The 17,892-nt window shown below is 45.8% G+C and overlaps 1 protein-coding gene across 1 annotated transcript in view; it reads left to right on the plus strand.

Annotated features, from left to right (window-relative positions):
- LOC115099805 (probable ATP-dependent DNA helicase HFM1) overlaps positions 1–17,892 on the plus strand; it is a 451,200-nt gene that overhangs the window by 370,198 nt on the left and 63,110 nt on the right. The window contains exons 21-22 of the mRNA XM_029617654.1: positions 11,873–11,970; positions 12,053–12,184. Coding sequence (XP_029473514.1) covers positions 11,873–11,970; positions 12,053–12,184 — 230 coding nt within the window. The remainder of the gene's footprint in view (positions 1–11,872; positions 11,971–12,052; positions 12,185–17,892) is intronic.

Consider the following 17,892-nt stretch of genomic DNA (forward strand, 5'->3'; position numbering starts at 1 on the left):
CTAGACTATCTCTGGTACTTATCAGAGTCAGGTCTAAAAACGTCTTCCATCAGGATGCATGTCAATGTGGTAGCTGCCTTCCATAAAGGTGTTGGAGATGTACCCATTTCTGTACAACCCCTTGTAACACACTTTTTGAAGGGCTTGCTCCATCTCAAACCTCCACTATGCCCTCTGGCCCCTTCTTTGGACCTCAGCCTGGTTTTGGGTCGGCTCATGAAACCACCATTCGAGCCTCTCCAATTCTGTGATCTTCGATATCTTACATGGAAAGTGATTTTTCTTCTAGCAATCACTTCTGCTCGCAGAGTTAGTGAGTTACAGGCCCTAGTCACCTATCCGCCTTACACTAAACTTCTGCACGACTGGGTAGTACTCCGCACTCACCCTAAATTTTTGCCTAAGGTAGTATCAGAGTTTCACATTAATCAATCCATTATACTACCAACCTTCTTTCCCAGGCCCCATTCTAATTCAGGAGAACAGGCTCTGCATACCCTTGACTGTAAACGAGTTCTACCATTCTATCTAGACCATACAGCTACCCACAGGAAAAGTACTCAATTGTTTGTTTCTTTCCATTCCACCAAATTGGGACAGCCTGTGGGTAAGCAGACTCTCTCCTCCTGGTTAGCGGACTGCATATCCTTTTGCTGTCAGCAAGCAGGCATTCCACTTCAAGACCATGTTAAAGCACACTCTGTCAGGGCCATGGCAACTTCAGTTGCGCACCTACGCTCGGTGCCACGTCTTGATATTTGCAGGGCTGCTACCTGGAGTTCTCTCCATACCTTTACAGCCCATTATTGCTTAGACAAGGCTGGAAGACAAGATTCCAACTTCGGTCAGTCTGTCTTTCGCAACCTTTTTGCAACTTGACGTACCAACACCCTTCCGCCTGCCTGTTAGGATTCAGGATGCCCTCTACCAAATTCCATCCCAGTCCTTGTACCTATTGCACATCTTGGGTACATTTGGTGCATTTCTCGGACATCCTCAGCTCAGTACTCGCCCATATGTGAGGACTACCATCCTGCTTGTCCTGTGAGAAAGCAGAAGTTGCTTATCTGTAACAGGTGTTCTCACAGGACAGTAGGATGTTAGTCCTCACGAAACCCGCCCGCTTCCCCGTGGTGTTGGGTTCGTTACGTTTTCTTATTTTATTTTTTGGCACTTCCTTTAACTTTAAACAAGACTGAAGGGGGACCCCTGCTGGCTGCAGGTTTAGTGCCATGCTGGACATGCCCAGTAGGTGCCATTCAAAGTTCTAGAAACTTTGACAAAGTGTTCCGTGATTGGGCTCCATCCTGTGATGTCACCCATATGTGAGGATTAACATCCTACTGTCCTGTGAGAACACCTGTTACAGGTAAGCAACTTCTGCTATATTCCCCCTCTGCCACTCACACCAATTAGCTACAAAGTGCACATGCCAGAAGTACCAATGTACTTTGCAGCTATGCAGACTTTTTGAAAATTGTTCCCATTTAGTGGCCAGATTTGAAGTGCAAGTATACTGGCTTCTGGATACTGTCAGAGTCTGATGCTTGTGGTCAAATAATATGATGGCCAAGCAAGACAGGGTTAAAAGAAACAGGGAAACACCTGGGTAGTAACAAATGAAAAATCATGGTACTCTAGTCCAGAAAAAACTAGTTCTGTTTGAGCAGTAGAGTAGAGGAAACTTGTAGACCCTTCAAGGATGCAGTCAAAACTATGCAGATTATTGCCAAGTTTGTGCGTACATTTTCCTATAGACTTTATATCAAAAGGAAAGTAAATATTTTCCTTTAAAAATTTCCTGGGAAAAATGCCCATAGAGATTTGCACCTGATTTTCCTGTGGAAACTTTTTCCCTGAAAAACTACGTACGTAGAGGAATTAATTTTCAAAAGGATTTATGTGCATAAAACTAGATTTTACGTGAGTAAATGGACTTTTAAAAATTGCTACGATATATGTTACTTTTACACATGTAAAACCTTTTGAAAATTACTTCCATAGTTTTGAAAATCCAAACCTATGCACGGCGTTTTCTCCCTTGACCTAACCCCATGTCTAATCCATCTGCTTTTCCCGTGATAGAAGTGCACGTGTTGATCTCTATGCATATATTTACTTGCATGCAGGGTAGACAATTTTCAGACATCCCTGTTACCTAGTTAAATGGCTTTTGGAACTTTCCCTAAAAAATGTATTTCTTTTATATTCTACCTTTCAGACACTTCAAAAGAAATAACATTCAGGTACTATAGGTATTTCCCCATCCCCAGAGGGTTCACAATCTAACTGAGTCATTTATCATTTCGCGATAAAGCCCTAATGCACGCGATGACGCCATAATGCACGCGATAACGTCATAATGCATGCGATAAATAACGGAATGACACATGAGTATTCAAATTAAAAACTGAGCATTCGAGTGAGAGGAGTTTGGCAGAGTAAATAGAATGAGGGTCTGCTGGCACAGAGTGCAATAGAGTAATGCACACTAACACAGGATTTAACACCGGAAATAACTACTATTTTTTTTTTTTTTTTTTGCACTATGGTGAAAAAACTATTTATTGCACTCTCACAGCTGATATTGCTGATTGTGGGTATTATTGCAGCAATTATTGCATGTGATAAAAAGATAAATTATAACAGACACACCTTCCAGGCCTTCCTGTCCCAATAAAAACCCCTGTTCTTACTGATCTAGCTCCCTAAATCCATAATGTTTGTGGCAAGTTTAATTGTTGGGGGATACTGGATGCTTCGGGAGGCTCGCCGCAGATGACAACAAGCGGAACAACAACCTCAAGAACAGGCAAGGGAAGTTCCAAGCCCTCCTAGGGATGTCCCTGCACCGGAGGCAGAGGCAGAGGCACAGGCCCCGAAGGGTCGGTGCCAGGGCAGCACCTGGCACGCAGGCGGCCATGATGGAGGAGATACAGGGTGTGCATCCTTCCTCCATGACCATCCTTGTTGGGCATGCCAGAGGACTATGTGGTTTGCAGGTATCGCCTTAGCTCTCGGGCCATCCTGGAATTATATAAAGAAATCAGAGGGGATCTGGGTCCGGTCACCGAAAGGTCCCACGCGGTGCCTGGCCTCACCAAACTGTTGGCCACCCCGCATTTCATGGCAACTGGCTCCTTCCAAACGACAGTAGGGGTCATGGAAGGAATGTCCCAAACCCCTTTTTCCTGCTGTCTGGTCCAGGTCATCATAGCAGTCTCTGACAGCATTTCCTCGGGACAGGCAGGATTTGATGGACTTGAAGAGAGGCTTTTATGCCTTTGCAAACTTTCCCAATGTTCTGGGAGCTATCGACTGCACTCGTGGCCATCATTATACCTCGTGACAGGGAGGAGATGTACTGTAACAGAAAGCTCTTCCACTCCTTCAATGTGTAAGTGGTCTGTGATGCTCGAATGCGCATCCTTGACGCGGTGGCCAGGAACCCAGGAGCCACACATGATTCCATTATACTTAGGCAATCGAGCCTGTGAGAAAATTTAGAGGACGGGCTGTATGGTGGCAGTTGGCTCATAAGTAAGAGAGATGCTTCTTTCTATATTCCATCTCTGGCTATGTGTTTGTGGCAAATGGCACGGATATGGGGGGGGGAGGAAAAGCATCACTGACATGACAAGTGGCTTGTAACAATTATGTCTGCAGGCCATTACTCCGGGGCCTGGCTTTTTCTCCCCATGCTGCAGAGGCCTGCTAATCTTGTGGCAGAAAACAATGCACTGGCCCTAAAGCTTGGTGTGTGAGCAGGTACTATACACTTTCTACATATTAAATTTCAAAATGGCTCTATTCCTATTCTCCCATTGGGAGCTATTTGAATCTCACTGGTTAATGACAAACTTGAAGTGTCCACACTGCTGGTACTGCACGATCATGAGTGGCCGGTTAGTGAAGCATCATCCAGACTATTGGCCACAGTGTGTCTTGAGCCTCACACACTTCAACCAGAAGCAGTGTCCTGTACATGTTGGTGGCCTGGCATATTCCCTGTGTCGGGCCTCACAATTTAGTTTATATGGAGGACATACTGCAGAGCCGGCAGAGACATTCGCAATCACACCATGAGGTACTGTTTTTCAGCTAACACAGGTCTGGCAGCTCTTATGTATTGCTTCAAGGTTGGAAGCCTGTTACACACCAGTAGCCTTAGCTCAGTTGCAAGGGCTTGACACACAATTCTTGTAACACCCAGATGAGATTTAGTAGTGCGGAAGAGCAGAGCTACTTTGGGCTGTCCTGCATATATACTGGCCCAGAACAATATGACATGCACTTAGGCTGGCAAATTGGCCTCCAAATGAAGCATGATGGAGATTCGGGGCTGCTAATGCCGAGGATGTGGGCTTCAGGCTGGTCCTGTGGAGTGCTGGCTCAAGGTTGTTACGATTCTATAGGCTCTCACTCAAAGTTCTGTTCCTCCATGAAGCTAGAGAGATTGAGGGACACATTGAATGAGCTGGGTGAACCCTGAAATTGCAGCAACTGCAATGGCTCCTGAGCCTGTGGCTGCTACTGCTCCTCCACCTCCTCGCTCATCCATCAGGAAGGGCCTATGCAAAAGGACTGCTGCCTGCTGGTCCTTGGGGCTTCTTGGCTGGGACCGGCTGCTTTGTGGGCGAGAGCTGTGGAAACAAAACACAAGATGTATGTACCAAATGCAGCAAGTATCCTTTTTTCATTTGGCATCAGAGGTGCACTTTGCTTCTTAGCATTGTGAGCATATTATGCCAAATGATGTGTACACCCATTGCTGCCTGCTCATTTACAGGTGAGGTGAACTTACTGGCTGTCGCTCGCATGGTGTCCAGCTGCTCAGCCATGCCCTTGAAGACATCTGTTCCCAGCCTTTGCACGAGGTGCTCCTCCCTGGGGGAGAGGATGATGGGACAAGGGACTCCTCCTCCATTCCACTATATATATTTATTTCTGGCTTCCTCCTTGGCTTTTAACTGTGCCTTGATGTCCCGGTACCTGTGGGTCACCTGCTCCTCATTTCTTTGGTCTCTGCTGTGCCTGGAGATGCTCTGGGCTATGTTGCGCCAGATCTGGCGGATGCCTTTGAGGTCTTGGCTGCCCTGTTGCCAAACAGCATGACATAATGCTCTAGGACCCCTGCAATGACCATCCCATTATCCTGGATGCTGACCTTGATAGCCCTGATGTCCCTTGTTGTCCTAGCACCTGTGGGTCATGTTAAGCTTTAAATCAGCTTAAAGACACTGCCCCATGAACACAAAGGTACCATACCAAATTTAGTAGAAACAAATTTAAGTTTATTATTGCATATCAAAAGACAATCCTGGTACCTCTGGGAAATACGGCGTAGTAGTTCCCACTTGACAGAACTACTCCTGTGTATCTCCCCATACATTAGTAAAGTCCTCTTTTTTATAGATAACACAGACAGTCTCAATCCCCGAAGTGCTTGACTCTATGGGAGGATCACGTACCACGTGTCTTGTGTCCAAATAGGACAAACTAAAATCTAAGTACCCTGTTTCTCCTCCTATCTTGAGGCCCAGTTGAGGCCCACGTGCCTGCCGCTCACTGTCAATCTTCTGTTAGTTCTTTGTCCTGTCAGCTTTTCATCCTCAGGGAGATCTCCAGGACTCTCTGATTTCATTGGGGCCCCTGAAGTCGAGATGGTATCCTGTGAGAGTGTAACCTCGTCCATGTGCTCTTTGTGACCTCATGACCCTCCATCATATTTGAACAGCTCCAAATGCAGTCCAGATGTCTCCCAGAGTCTCTCCAAGCTAGGGTCAATTTGAGGTTCTCATGGCCAGAATTTCAGAAACCCAGACTCCTTTGTGGCTTGGCCTAAGCCAGAATCTCTGTGTTGATTGTGCCACTTTCAAATGGCAAGAGTGGCACACCAAAGCGTCAGAGAGGGTGACAGGTATGTGAGGACAGTCCAGGGCAAGTAGGTCTAGAAGTGTATTCTAGCAACTAACCCTTGGTTTGTACTGGGTGTGTCAAGCAGAGCATTTGTCCCTCTAGATCCCTAAATTAAGTACATGATACTCACATAGATATAAGCAGTCCTCAGGTAGCAAATGGCAGCATTAAGGCTGAAGTTACAATGAAAGTCGGTCAGCTCTGTTGTTGAACTGCAAGTATAACTGCATTATCATGACATTAGTCTTAAGCTTTAGTTTATATTACATGAGCATAGAAGGACAGTGTGAAAAAACTAAATAACTAGAGAAGGAAGAAATCATTCTTAAAGGGTACAGAGAGAATAATAAGAGTTGTAGTGGATGAAGAAGAAAAGAAAAACAGACTAGCATTATAGGAAAAATGTTCGAAATCACATATAGTATTGTCTAAGTCAAGAAACCACATAGTAGTGTTAGAACCAGCATAAGGATAGAAAGAACAATGAGAAATTATTATGAAAGAAGGTAAAGAATAACATATTGAATAATCATTAGAAGTTATAGAACTGGAAATTGCTACAAAACACTTGGAATGTAGGGACTAATAAAAACTGCATTAATTCAGACTGTAGCATTAACTTGAAAACCTAAGTAATGTTATTTGCAGATAGGTACATAAGTAGATATTAACTAGGTATATCATAAAAATAATTTTGTGACTATCAGTTATCACATGTCAAAGGTACATTGCCTCAGAAAAAAAAGGAAACCAGATTCTAGGAAGGCCACCCCAAAGAACAAGGAAAACCGTAAAGAAAAGATAAAGTATAAATTGTAAGCATTTCAGTCCATATAATGCAGGGTGCAAGATGACTTCTGTGGCAAAGGATGATTTCTGAAATCAGTGACACATTGCTTATACAGTTCTCTCAGTTTTTTACATCAGAGCATAGCCTCTTAACTCATTATTTAGTTAGATGCATATGTTACGGATTAGAGCCTAATATAAAAGCAAAACAAATTCAAATTAATCAATAGGAAAATTCCATCATGACCATAACTCCCTGCATCTAATAATCCCTACATCTGCATAATATTCCCACATTATTATAAATGAACATGCAATAGTTCAAACCACAAACAACTTAGGTACTCAGACATTACATAAAAACATATATTTCACTGAACTGATTACATAAATTCATGCGTTCATTCATTCTTCATTTGCAATGACACATAAAGACAAAACAACGATTGACAAACAGACCAAAATGTACTTGAAAATGTTTAGAAAGTGATTGGATTGATTCAGAAAATAAAAGGGAAGTCAGAATTAGAATAGATCTATTTAAAAATAAAAAGAAATCAAACTGGGGAAAAAATGCAATCTTCAAGCGTTACAACTCCCATGGCAGAGAAGGCTGTCAACTTGGAAAATATAAAATCTGGCATACAACAAAATTAAGATAATGGTTAAAGTGAAATTTTAAAGTGGCATTACAGTTTCCTTAAAACTAAACATTCTGATATGCCTTAATTCAGCAAATAGCAGTCACAAAGCTACTTTCTTGTCTCTATAGTTATACCTCTAGGAGGCACTACCACTAGTTGTGGTGTGAGAGCTGCTCTCCATCTGCAGATCTAAAACCCCTTTTGTTCCATTTCCTGAAGTGATAAATTAACAAGAGCCGAACTAGGTGCATTAAGTAATGATTGTACTAGATCCTGAATTATTTCTGAGTCTTCTGCTAATGTTTGTGGTGTAATTAACATATCATTTACATACTTAAAAAAGCTTTCTACAAAACCTTATGGGACTGGAATTCCCTACTCTGCACAGCCAAAGCCACACCATAGTATGCACTACCCAAATCTAAGACTGTATATGAGGAATTTCTTTCAGGATTTGCTCTACATTCATTTGCAAAATGTCCAAATTTCCCACAATACCAGCATCCTGTGCCCCAATCAGAATCAAAACCCATTCCTATGCCATTCATCCCCTTTCTACCTTTCTACCTTTTACCATCCTTCTTCCAGAATTTTTAAATTAGAATCTCATTAGTTATAAGCAAAACTGAGATATATCTATTATCATTAGGATATGTCATAAATTCATTAATTAGCAAATACGTCAGCATGGATTATATGTATATAAGTTCTTTCTTTTATTTTCTGACATCTGTTTAATTAAATAACTCATGTCCTTAATCTATTTTCCTCTCTTACACATTACCATAGTATAACTAGCTCACCTCATTCCATCCCCTAACGTACCCAGACCATCAAACAATTCATCAAGCAAACAAAAGTAGAGCTCCGCAATTCATTTTAAAAGCAGCTTGCTCATGGGTTTTTTTGATTTTTTTTTTCCTGCTTCAAAGAGAAGAGAATTCCTAGGGGGGGCTGCTACTCCTACTGCTCCCGGGAAACAACAATCTACATATTTTACTTTACGCTGCAATCAATAACATATTTATTAATACAATCTGACAGACAGAAAAAAATTTGATTCATCTTTTAAATCTAATCACATGGGAAGACAGACAGCTAAACCTACGGTGACCATTTCACCTAACTTAAAAAGAAAGAAATTCTAGTCTGTTTTAACCACATGATTTTTTAATTATTAAGCAGCAAAGCCAAAGAGCAAAAAAAGGAAAAAGGAAACTTCTCCACTCTATCAGATCTCTGTAGAAGCAATTTCAAACATCTGGCTTTGTTCCAAAAGCACGGCATGCGGAAAATAACTGCCTATTTCAACTCATTCTGTCTGAAGCCATATCTTAGTAGTTTCTGACAAACTCAATACTAGACATCCAGAGAAAGCCGACGAAACCAAACTTGTGTAAACAATCCACTAAATGAAATCCACTTTCTATAGAAATCAACACATGTCTACGTAACTTTAATTCCTCCTCAGTCTGGTTATAACTTCCAAACAGACCTACTCCCTTATCTTCCAATACAGCTAATTCTCCAGCTCCCAGTAGCTTTTCAAATGCTAAAACTTCCATGGCGATTGTAACTTGAAACTGCTGTAATTTACGCTCAGCCATGCGAGCAAGACAAGATCTTAGAACAAAGAAATAACTGTTGCTGTCTTAAACCTCTTTGTAATGGAAGTTTACTGACAACTATACAGCCAAACTAACCAGAAACACGCCAAATAAGTTTCCATTAAGTATACTAAACAAATTGAAACAACTCCACAGCAAAATCAAACTAAATAGTGCACTTTTATTTACAATTGGCCAAAGAAATCTTTTACTTGCTAACTAAAAAATTATTCTTACAAGCTGATTATTAAATACTCACACACAGATCTGTCATATGCCTTTACCATGACCGTTAGGCGCGAAAATCTTTAAGCTTCTCCTCTCTCTCTTTTGCTCTGTGTCCTCTGGGTATAACTGCTCCAGCAATGCTCATCCAGAACACTTAAGTCTGGGTAGCTTCCTTCAGACTAGAAGCCAAATTTATGTCCGAGAACTAGTGTTAGGTCCGAACTTGTCCAGAAGATTCAGACATAAGACTCTATAAGGTACAGTAGCCACAGCTGCTATCAGATCTGAGTCATGGCACTAAAATGTTAAGTTTTAAATCAGCTTAAAGTCACTGCCCCATGAACACAAAGGTACCATACCAAATTTAGTAGAAACAAATTTAAGTTTATTATTGCATATCAAAAGGCAATACTGGTACCTCTGGGAGATACGGAGTAGTAGTTCCCACTTGACAGAACTACTCCTGTGTGTCTCCCCATACATTAGTAAAGTCCTCTTTTTTATAAATAACATAGACAGTCTCAATCCCCGAAGTGCTTGACTCTATGGGAGGATCACGTACCACGAGTCTTGTGTCCAAATAAGACAAACTAAAATCTAAGTACCCTGTTTCTCCTCGCATCTTGAGGCCCAATTAAGGCCCAGTTGAGGCCCACATGCCTGCCGCTCACTGTCAATCTTCTGTTAGTTCTTTGTCCTGTCAGCTTTTCATCCTCAGGGAGATCTCCAGGACTCTCTGATTTCACTGGGCCCCCTAAAGTCAAGACGGTATCCTGTGAGAATGTAACCTTGTCTATGTGCTCTTTGTGACCTCATGACCCGCCATCATATTTGAACAGCTCCAAATGCAGTCCAGATGTCTCCCAGAGTCTCTCCAAGCTAGGGTCAATTTGAGGTTGTCATGGCCAGAATTTCAGATACCCAGACTCCTTTGCGGCTTGACCTAAGCCAGAATCTCTGTGTTGATTTCAAACTTCAGGTACACACATATCAGTCACCTGCTCCTCGCTTCTTTGGACTCTGCTGTGCCTGGAGATGCCCTGGGCTATGTTGCACCAGATCTGGCCCTTGGATGCCTTTGAGGTCTTGGCTGCCCTGTTGCCAAACAACATGACATAATGCTCCAGGACCCCAGCAATGACCATCTCATTATCCTGGATGCTGAACTTGATAGCCCTGAGACAAGGGCATCTTGCTGCCTGGCTGCCAGAAGGGGGGAGCCACTTCGACTTCCGGAGAGGTGTCCTCCCTTTCCTCACTCTTCCTCCCACTCCCCTCCTTCCCCCTCTCCTGCCCTTGCCCTTCAAACTCCCTTCCCCTCTGCCCTCTCTTCTATCCCTAGTCTGATATCATCTGCCCTCTGTTCTCGCCTGCCTATCCCCTTCCCCCTTCTGCCTCCTCCTACCCCTTCCCTCCTGCCTATTCCTTCCCTCCTGCCTATCTCTTCCCACCTGCCTATTTCTACTCCTGTCCCTGCCCCTACTCCTCCTACTCCTCCTACTCCTCCTTCCCCTACCACTCCTGTCCTCATCTTCTTGCATCCTCTCCTCCCTCCTCCCCTCTCGCCTCTCCTCTCTCCCCACACTTCTCACACTCCATCCTCCCCACTCCTCCTCATTCCTCTTCACCACAAACACCACTCCTCCACCAATACTCCTCCACTCCTCTTCACTCCTCCACATTCCTCTACCACCACACAACTCCCCTCCTCCACACTTCTCCAACACCACTCCTCCACCACCAAAAGACAGATGGACAAACTGGACTAACAAACAAAAACTTTGACTCCAACAAAGAAGACAAAAGACCAAGACAAAAGGAAACAGATGGCAATAGAAAAAAAACAACTCACTCAGTAATCACTATAAAGAACCTCCAACAACACCTTACCTACTTCATCTCTCCAAACTCCTGACACACCCTCAAAGAGGCAGCTGCAGGAAGCCAGGATATATAATCTGAAAAAATAACGTACCACACACTAATTTATACTAGCTACATAAAATGACACAATGACACAACACTGCGTGCAATATTTACCTATGCAATGCGGCAGGCTACATATTAGCCTAACCATGCCCTTGTTTTTTTTTTTTTTATCAAAGATGCAATTTTCACTATATTTATAGCAATTTGATGAATCTAGGTCTAAGTCTGTACCTGAGGCATTAGAGGGTGAAGTGATGGTCACAAGGAGTGGCAGTAAGATTTGAATTCTGGCTTCTCTGGTTTGCAGCCTGCTGCTCTCCACTCCTCCACACTAAAAATATACACTGATAACCTGGTATTGATTTTATTATCTATTAACTATTGAGTGCATAGTTCAAACTACCTGGGATGGCATGCCTCCAGCATAAGAGGTTTTATATATTGAAAAATTCCTGAATCAGTTAAGCAAATTAACTAACTATTAAGTTCACTTAGAGAATAGCCACTGCCATTAGCAACAGTAACATGGAATAGACTTAGTTTTTGGGTACTTGCCAGGTTCTTATGACCTGGATTGGCCACTGTTGGAAACAGGATGCTGGGCTTGATGGACCCTTGGTCTGACCCAGTATGGCATTTTCTTATGTTCTTATGTTCTTAACTTAACTCACTTGCATGGGAGATATAACCCAGCCCCATGAATTTGAATCAGGACATAACACTATATATGATATCTAAAATATTTTTTCTTCTTAGTCTTATTCAGGCCCATCTTGGATGCATTCCTATTCAAGATTTTGCCTTGACTCAAGACACAGCTAAAATTTTCAGAAGTGGGACAAGAGTCACTAAATGTATGGTAAAATTTAACTTTGTTTGCATTTGATAACAAACCCTATTGATTTACTTTTGTACTGAGCCCATTTGTTTCCTTAGGTTTGTCTGAATTTCTGGCATCACAAGAAAAGAAGTTCTCTGCATTTCTGAACTCTTTGATTTTGGCTAAATGTTTCAGGTCAAAACTATGGGAAAACTCTCCATTCTTATCTAAACAGCTGGAAAAAATTGGTATGTATGCATGCTTGTTTGCTTTAGTTTTTTTTAGAAATGTGGGCAATGTTCTTTCTACACTGCATGGATATGCAACTGTGCACAACTTGAGTTTCTCCCCTGCACAGCTGCTGTTATCTCTGCACAGGTCAGGACTGCCTTCCAGTTCTACTTCCTGGTAGCCTCAAGCCAATCTGTTGAGCTTGTGTGAATCCTCCCACCAACTTCATATCTGCAATCAATCAGCTGAGCTTGCTCTCCTTTCTGGTCTTTTGCTGTTTCTTGCTCCTGCCTATATCCAATCTGCTGAGCAAGAATGAATTCCAGAGGTTAATTATGCATTGAGTAAAAAATATTTCTCCTATTAGTTTTAAGTGTATTACTTGGTACTTTATGAAAGAGTAAGGTGAAATTATTTACTTGATGATTTCCTTTCATCTAGGACAGTCAGGCCAGTCTATTATGCATGGTTTGTACACCTCTTCCAGCAGATGGAGACAGAGATCAACAGGCTTGCTGATTGCAATAATATTATCAGACTTTGCGATAGGAGCCAGACCTGTTGTATTTCCCACAAAAACAAGAAGGACAAAGGATGTCAATTAAACCTAAAGTATAAATCAAGCGATAGAATTTGAGATCCACAAAACAGTTCACTGACTAAGTCATGAAAACAATAACTTCGCATTTCTCATTATCCGAACTCTATGCCAATTGTTCTAGATCAATGTTAATATGTATTAGAAAACTGAATTTGATAGATTTGCTAGATAAATGCCTACCTTGCATACCACTTCTGTGGTATGCTCGCTGGCCACAGCAACATGCTGCTGGCCTCCCTTACCCACCGGGGTCCCGGAGCCAAGATACCACCGCGATTCCTCAGGGCGATGGGAACGCTGCCAGTCCTCCAAGGCTGACCGCAGCATAGGCGCACACGCGCGCCCCACATCAGACCTTAAAGGAACAACACCGGGAAAAGTTCCCTCTTTTCCTCACTGACGTCATCTAGCAGGGACTATTTGAACTCAGTCCCTGCTCTCCAACCTTGCCTCTGCAACAGGTCTCCTGAAGCTGCTGGCTGCGTTGTTTGCTCCTTGTCCCTGGTTCCTGTTCCTCTCCGTTCCTGCCCTGCTCCTCACTTCCTGGATTGTCTCTTGTCCTCGACCCTTGGATTGTTTGCTGGATGCTGTTTGCCACCTGTCTCGACCACTGACTGTTTCCTGGATTCGCCTGTTGCTGACTGTCTTGACCCTTGGATTGTTTACTGGATTCCCCCGCTAGCCATCTGCCTCAACCCTGGACTGATATCTGGATCCGCCTGTTTGCTGCTGACTGCTAACCTGGTCTGGAACTGAGATCTGCCTCCCTATGACGAGAGCCTGGGAAGTCTTCTCTCAGGACCTTACTCATCTCAACTCGAGGGGCCACTGTCGTAATACTCTGTAACCATTTTTGTCCGTTAATTATGTTATAATTATGAATGTCACTTTGTAAACCATTGTGATCTATACATGGAATAACTGTATATAAAATGTCTAACTAAATAAATACTACTTAGACTTCTAGCATTGGCATACAGACATTTTTTGTTTGTATTAACAGCCTGCTTTTCAGTTCACAGGGATAATTTGGAATCTTTTAGCTCAGGTGATTCTTTACTTATAGGCAGGTGGACTATTTTTACTTTCATTGGAACCTCTCTGTTGGGATGCTCTAACTCTCCTGCTTCATTAGTATCCTTTGAAGATACCTCCCTCCAAACCATGCACTGCTGAGCAATTATTGTCTTTCTTCTTTGTTCTAGTCTAAAAGCTGCGCTATCTACTTTTTAAAGACTAGCCCCAGCAGCCTGGTTCCACTCTGGTTAAGGTGGACCCCGATTCTTCAGAAAAGACTTCCCCCTTCCCCAAAATGTTTCCCCAGTTCCTTACAAAACTGAATCTCTCTGCCTTGCACCATCATCTCATCCACACATTGAGACTCCAGAGCTCTGCCTGCCTCTGGGGACCTCTGTGTGGGAGCACTTCAGAGAACGTACCCTGGAGGTTTTTTGATTTCAGCTTTCTACCTAAGAGCCTAAATTTGGCTTCTACAACCTCCCTCCCACATTTTCCTATGTCATTGGTGCACATATGTACCATGACAGCCGGCTCCACCCACCACTGTCTAAAATCTTATCTAGGTGACGCGTGAAGTCCGCCACCTTCGCACCAGGCAGGCATGTTACCAGGCAAGCCTCACTTTCATCAGCCACCCAGCTATCTACTGTTGTAAACTGTGAGGTTTGGGTGGACCCTTGGACACTGTGGCAGCTGACCTTGCCCACGGGGGGAAGTCTCGTGAGGGGCCACAGGTCAGGCTTAGCTCAGGACACACAAACACAGAGTTTGATCTTTTATTAGACTGTGTAAGGAAGCCACCAGAGGTGGCAGTAGTGAGCAGCTGGAATAGCCCGGCAGGGCTGGTATCCCTCAGGCGCTGGAACAGCGATTCCTCCGGTAGCAGTGCTGTAGTGGAAAGAACTGAGAGAATGAGTACAGTGGAGAATATACAAGACCCCAGTATGGAGATCCCCAGGGTAGGGAGAGCAGACCCTCGAGGAGCGAGTATCTGAACCCTGAGAGCTGGGAGGCTTGCAGATGATGTACTCACGCAGCGGTTCCACGGAGATGGCACTGGGGCTGGAACGGAGGCAGGCCCTCTAGGAGCGAGTGCCTGGTTCCAGAGAACAGCTCTGAGGTGAAGATGGTAGTACTCACTGATGTTGAAGATTAGCGAATCCTTCCAGGCAGAAGAGAAGGTTGGAGTAGGCAGCGAGTCAGGGAACATGGGCCCTCGAGGAGCGAGTACCGGTTTCCTGATAGCGACCTGGAAAGCAAGTGAAGCCCCCGAGGAGCAGGTACCCCGTTAGCGTTAGAGAGTCCAAGAGAGATTGGAGAGGCAGAGTAGCTGGGTACGGAGAGCGAATCCCATCTGTAGGATTCCCGTAGGATTACCCTTGCTAACTCAAAGGCTAGCAAACATTGTAGGCCTTAAATATCCGGGCATCATGACATCGTCACGGAGGGACGCCCCGGAGGTTCGCGCCAAGTAGGAAATAAGGGCTGCGTGGCACGCGCGCCTTATGGTACAAGTGGAACATGGCTGGAGGCAGCGCCCAAGCCAGTCCGGGGATGCCGGAGAGGACAGTAGGCAGACGCCACGGCAGCCAGGCATCCATCCGCAGCATGAGGAGGAGCAAACAAAGAGAGGTAGGCGGAGTGAAGCCGTCGGAAAGGGACAGTTGCAACATCTACATTCCTAATAATTGAATCACCAATTTCCTAGCGTGTAGCAGATGGACTCAGAACAAGTGGGTATAGTGTGCTCGTGCTAGCAGTTGGAGACGGATCTGACGTCAGCACGGGTACATATACCCCCACAGGAAGTGAAGCAACTCAGTAATTTCCGTCTCCAAAGCAGTTTGGAGCGCCTGCACGCTCGCTGAGCGTGTTTTCCAATACTACTTTATACTTTCTACTTTCCAAATTTCTCAGAAGACGAGCCCTGCACTCCTGCGGTGATACCCTCGGGTCTCTCCCCCAGTTGAGTTTCCTGAGGTGATTTCCGCGATCCCTCGGAGGTCTACTCCTCGGTCCAGTGGCCGAATCGCGGCAGGGATCTAGCCCCCGAGCGAGAAGGGCTCGGGCGTGGCTGAGAGGCGCCTCGGTCCCGGCGACGACTTAGCTCCGAGCGAGACGAGTTCGGCGGCTTAGAGGCAGCGGGTGCACTTCCTCGAGCGCGGCGGTGAAGGTATTTCCCCTCTCCCCCCGCAGCCGGTGACCGCCCGGGTTACAGCCGGGAAGAGCCGAAGATCAGGTAAGGCGTACATCTCTTACTTTTTGGTCTCCGAGGTACGAGGATCGGTGGCGTTGCCTGCACGCGGCACGCCGTGGAGGTCGCCATTTTGTCTGCCTTGTTCAGGTATTGAGCGCCCACGGATAGGCGCACACGGATAGGCGCCTGTTGATAGGCGCACATCGCAGCGCATAGATTGCTAAGCGTATGTTATTGAGCACATATTGTATATTATTGAGCGCATATTATTAAGCGCATATTATTGGGCGCATATTGTATATTATTGAGCGCATATTGCTGAACGCATATTATTGAGCGCATATTGCTGAACGCAGATTATTGAGCGCATATTGTATATTATTGAGCGCTTATTGCTGAACGCATATTATTGAGCGCATATTATTGAGCGCATATTATTCTTGAGCTCATATTATTATTGAGCGCATATTGGGGCGGATTTTCAGCGCCCTGCTCGCCTAAATCCGCCCAAAACCGGGCGGATTTAGGCGAGCAGGGCCCTGCGCGCCGGTAAGCCTATTTTACATAGGCCTACCGGCGCGCGCAGACCCCGGGACTCGCGTACGTCCCGGGGTTTTCGGAGGGGGGCGTTTCGGGGGCGTGTCGGCCGCGTTTTGGGGGCGGGTACGGGGCGTGGCCGCGCCCTCCGTACCCGCCCCCAGGTCGCGGCCCGGCGCGCAGCAGGCCCGCTGGCGCGCGGGGATTTACGTCTCCCTCCGGGAGGCGTAAATCCCCCGACAACGGTAAGGGGGGGGGTGTAGACAGGGCCGGGTGGGTGGGTTAGGTAGGGGAAGGGAGGGTAAGGTGAGGGGAGGGCAAAGGAAAGTTCCCTCCGAGGCCGCTCCGATTTCGGAGCGGCCTTGGAGGGAACGGGGGGAGGCAGCGCGGCTCGGCGCGCGCAGGCTATACAAAATCGATAGCCTTGCGTGCGCCGATCCAGGATTTTAGTGGATACGCGCGGCTCCGCGCGTATCTACTAAAATCCAGCGTACTTTTGCTTGAGTCTGATGCGCAAGCAAAAGTAGGCTGATCGCGCTTCTTTTAAAATCTACCCCATTATTGGCAGCATATCGCATAAGCGCCGGCGCCCTGCATTCGCAAGACGCGATGGAACACCTAAACGCCCCGGCGTCTCCAGAGGCGGCACCTCCTGATTCCGGCGTGAAAGCTCTTGGCCTGTGCTCAGCGTGCCAGCTTAGAGCCACGCAGAGCGAGGAGCCAGACTCCCTTTGTGCCCAATGTGAGGAGGCCGTGGGAGCCTCGGGCCAGGACCAGTCTCAACTGAGGTTTACCGACAGTTCCCCAGGGGCCACCCGGGATCTAGCGGGCCGTCTCGAACAGCCAGGAATCCCGGGGGACCTGGTACCCCGACGGCTGGAGACCGCTTCCATTTCCTGGGTGGACTTATTTAAGGGGATCCACGCCTTTGTACAGATGCAGTCGGCTTCCTGTCCAGGCCCTGCTGCCCCGGCGGACCCTGCCCCCGGACCCTCTCGCCCTTACCGCAGGCACCCGCCTCCGGCCAGTCCGGCTCATGCGGTCCCTGATGTCTCGGAGGACGAGTCCGGACTCCCCGATGAGGGAGAACTTCCCTCGGGGATAGAGCCATATCGAACCATGAGCCGGTTCTTTTCCAAGGAAGATCTCTCCGACCTGGTTTCTCAGTGCCTGACGGAGTTGGCTATTCCAGGCCCCAGTACCATGGAGGCATCCAATCAGAACCTCCTGCTGGAGGGTCTTCGTCCGACAGCCCGCCATTTCCCCTTCCTGCAAGCGGCACAACAGCTGATCGATTTGGAGTGGAATGCGCCAGAGGCCTCATTCAAAGGGGGGTCGGGCTCTGTCTGGCATGTACCCCCTGGACCCGG

Source organism: Rhinatrema bivittatum, chromosome 10 (assembly GCF_901001135.1).
Source record: "Rhinatrema bivittatum chromosome 10, aRhiBiv1.1, whole genome shotgun sequence".
Classification (NCBI taxonomy): domain Eukaryota; kingdom Metazoa; phylum Chordata; class Amphibia; order Gymnophiona; family Rhinatrematidae; genus Rhinatrema; species Rhinatrema bivittatum.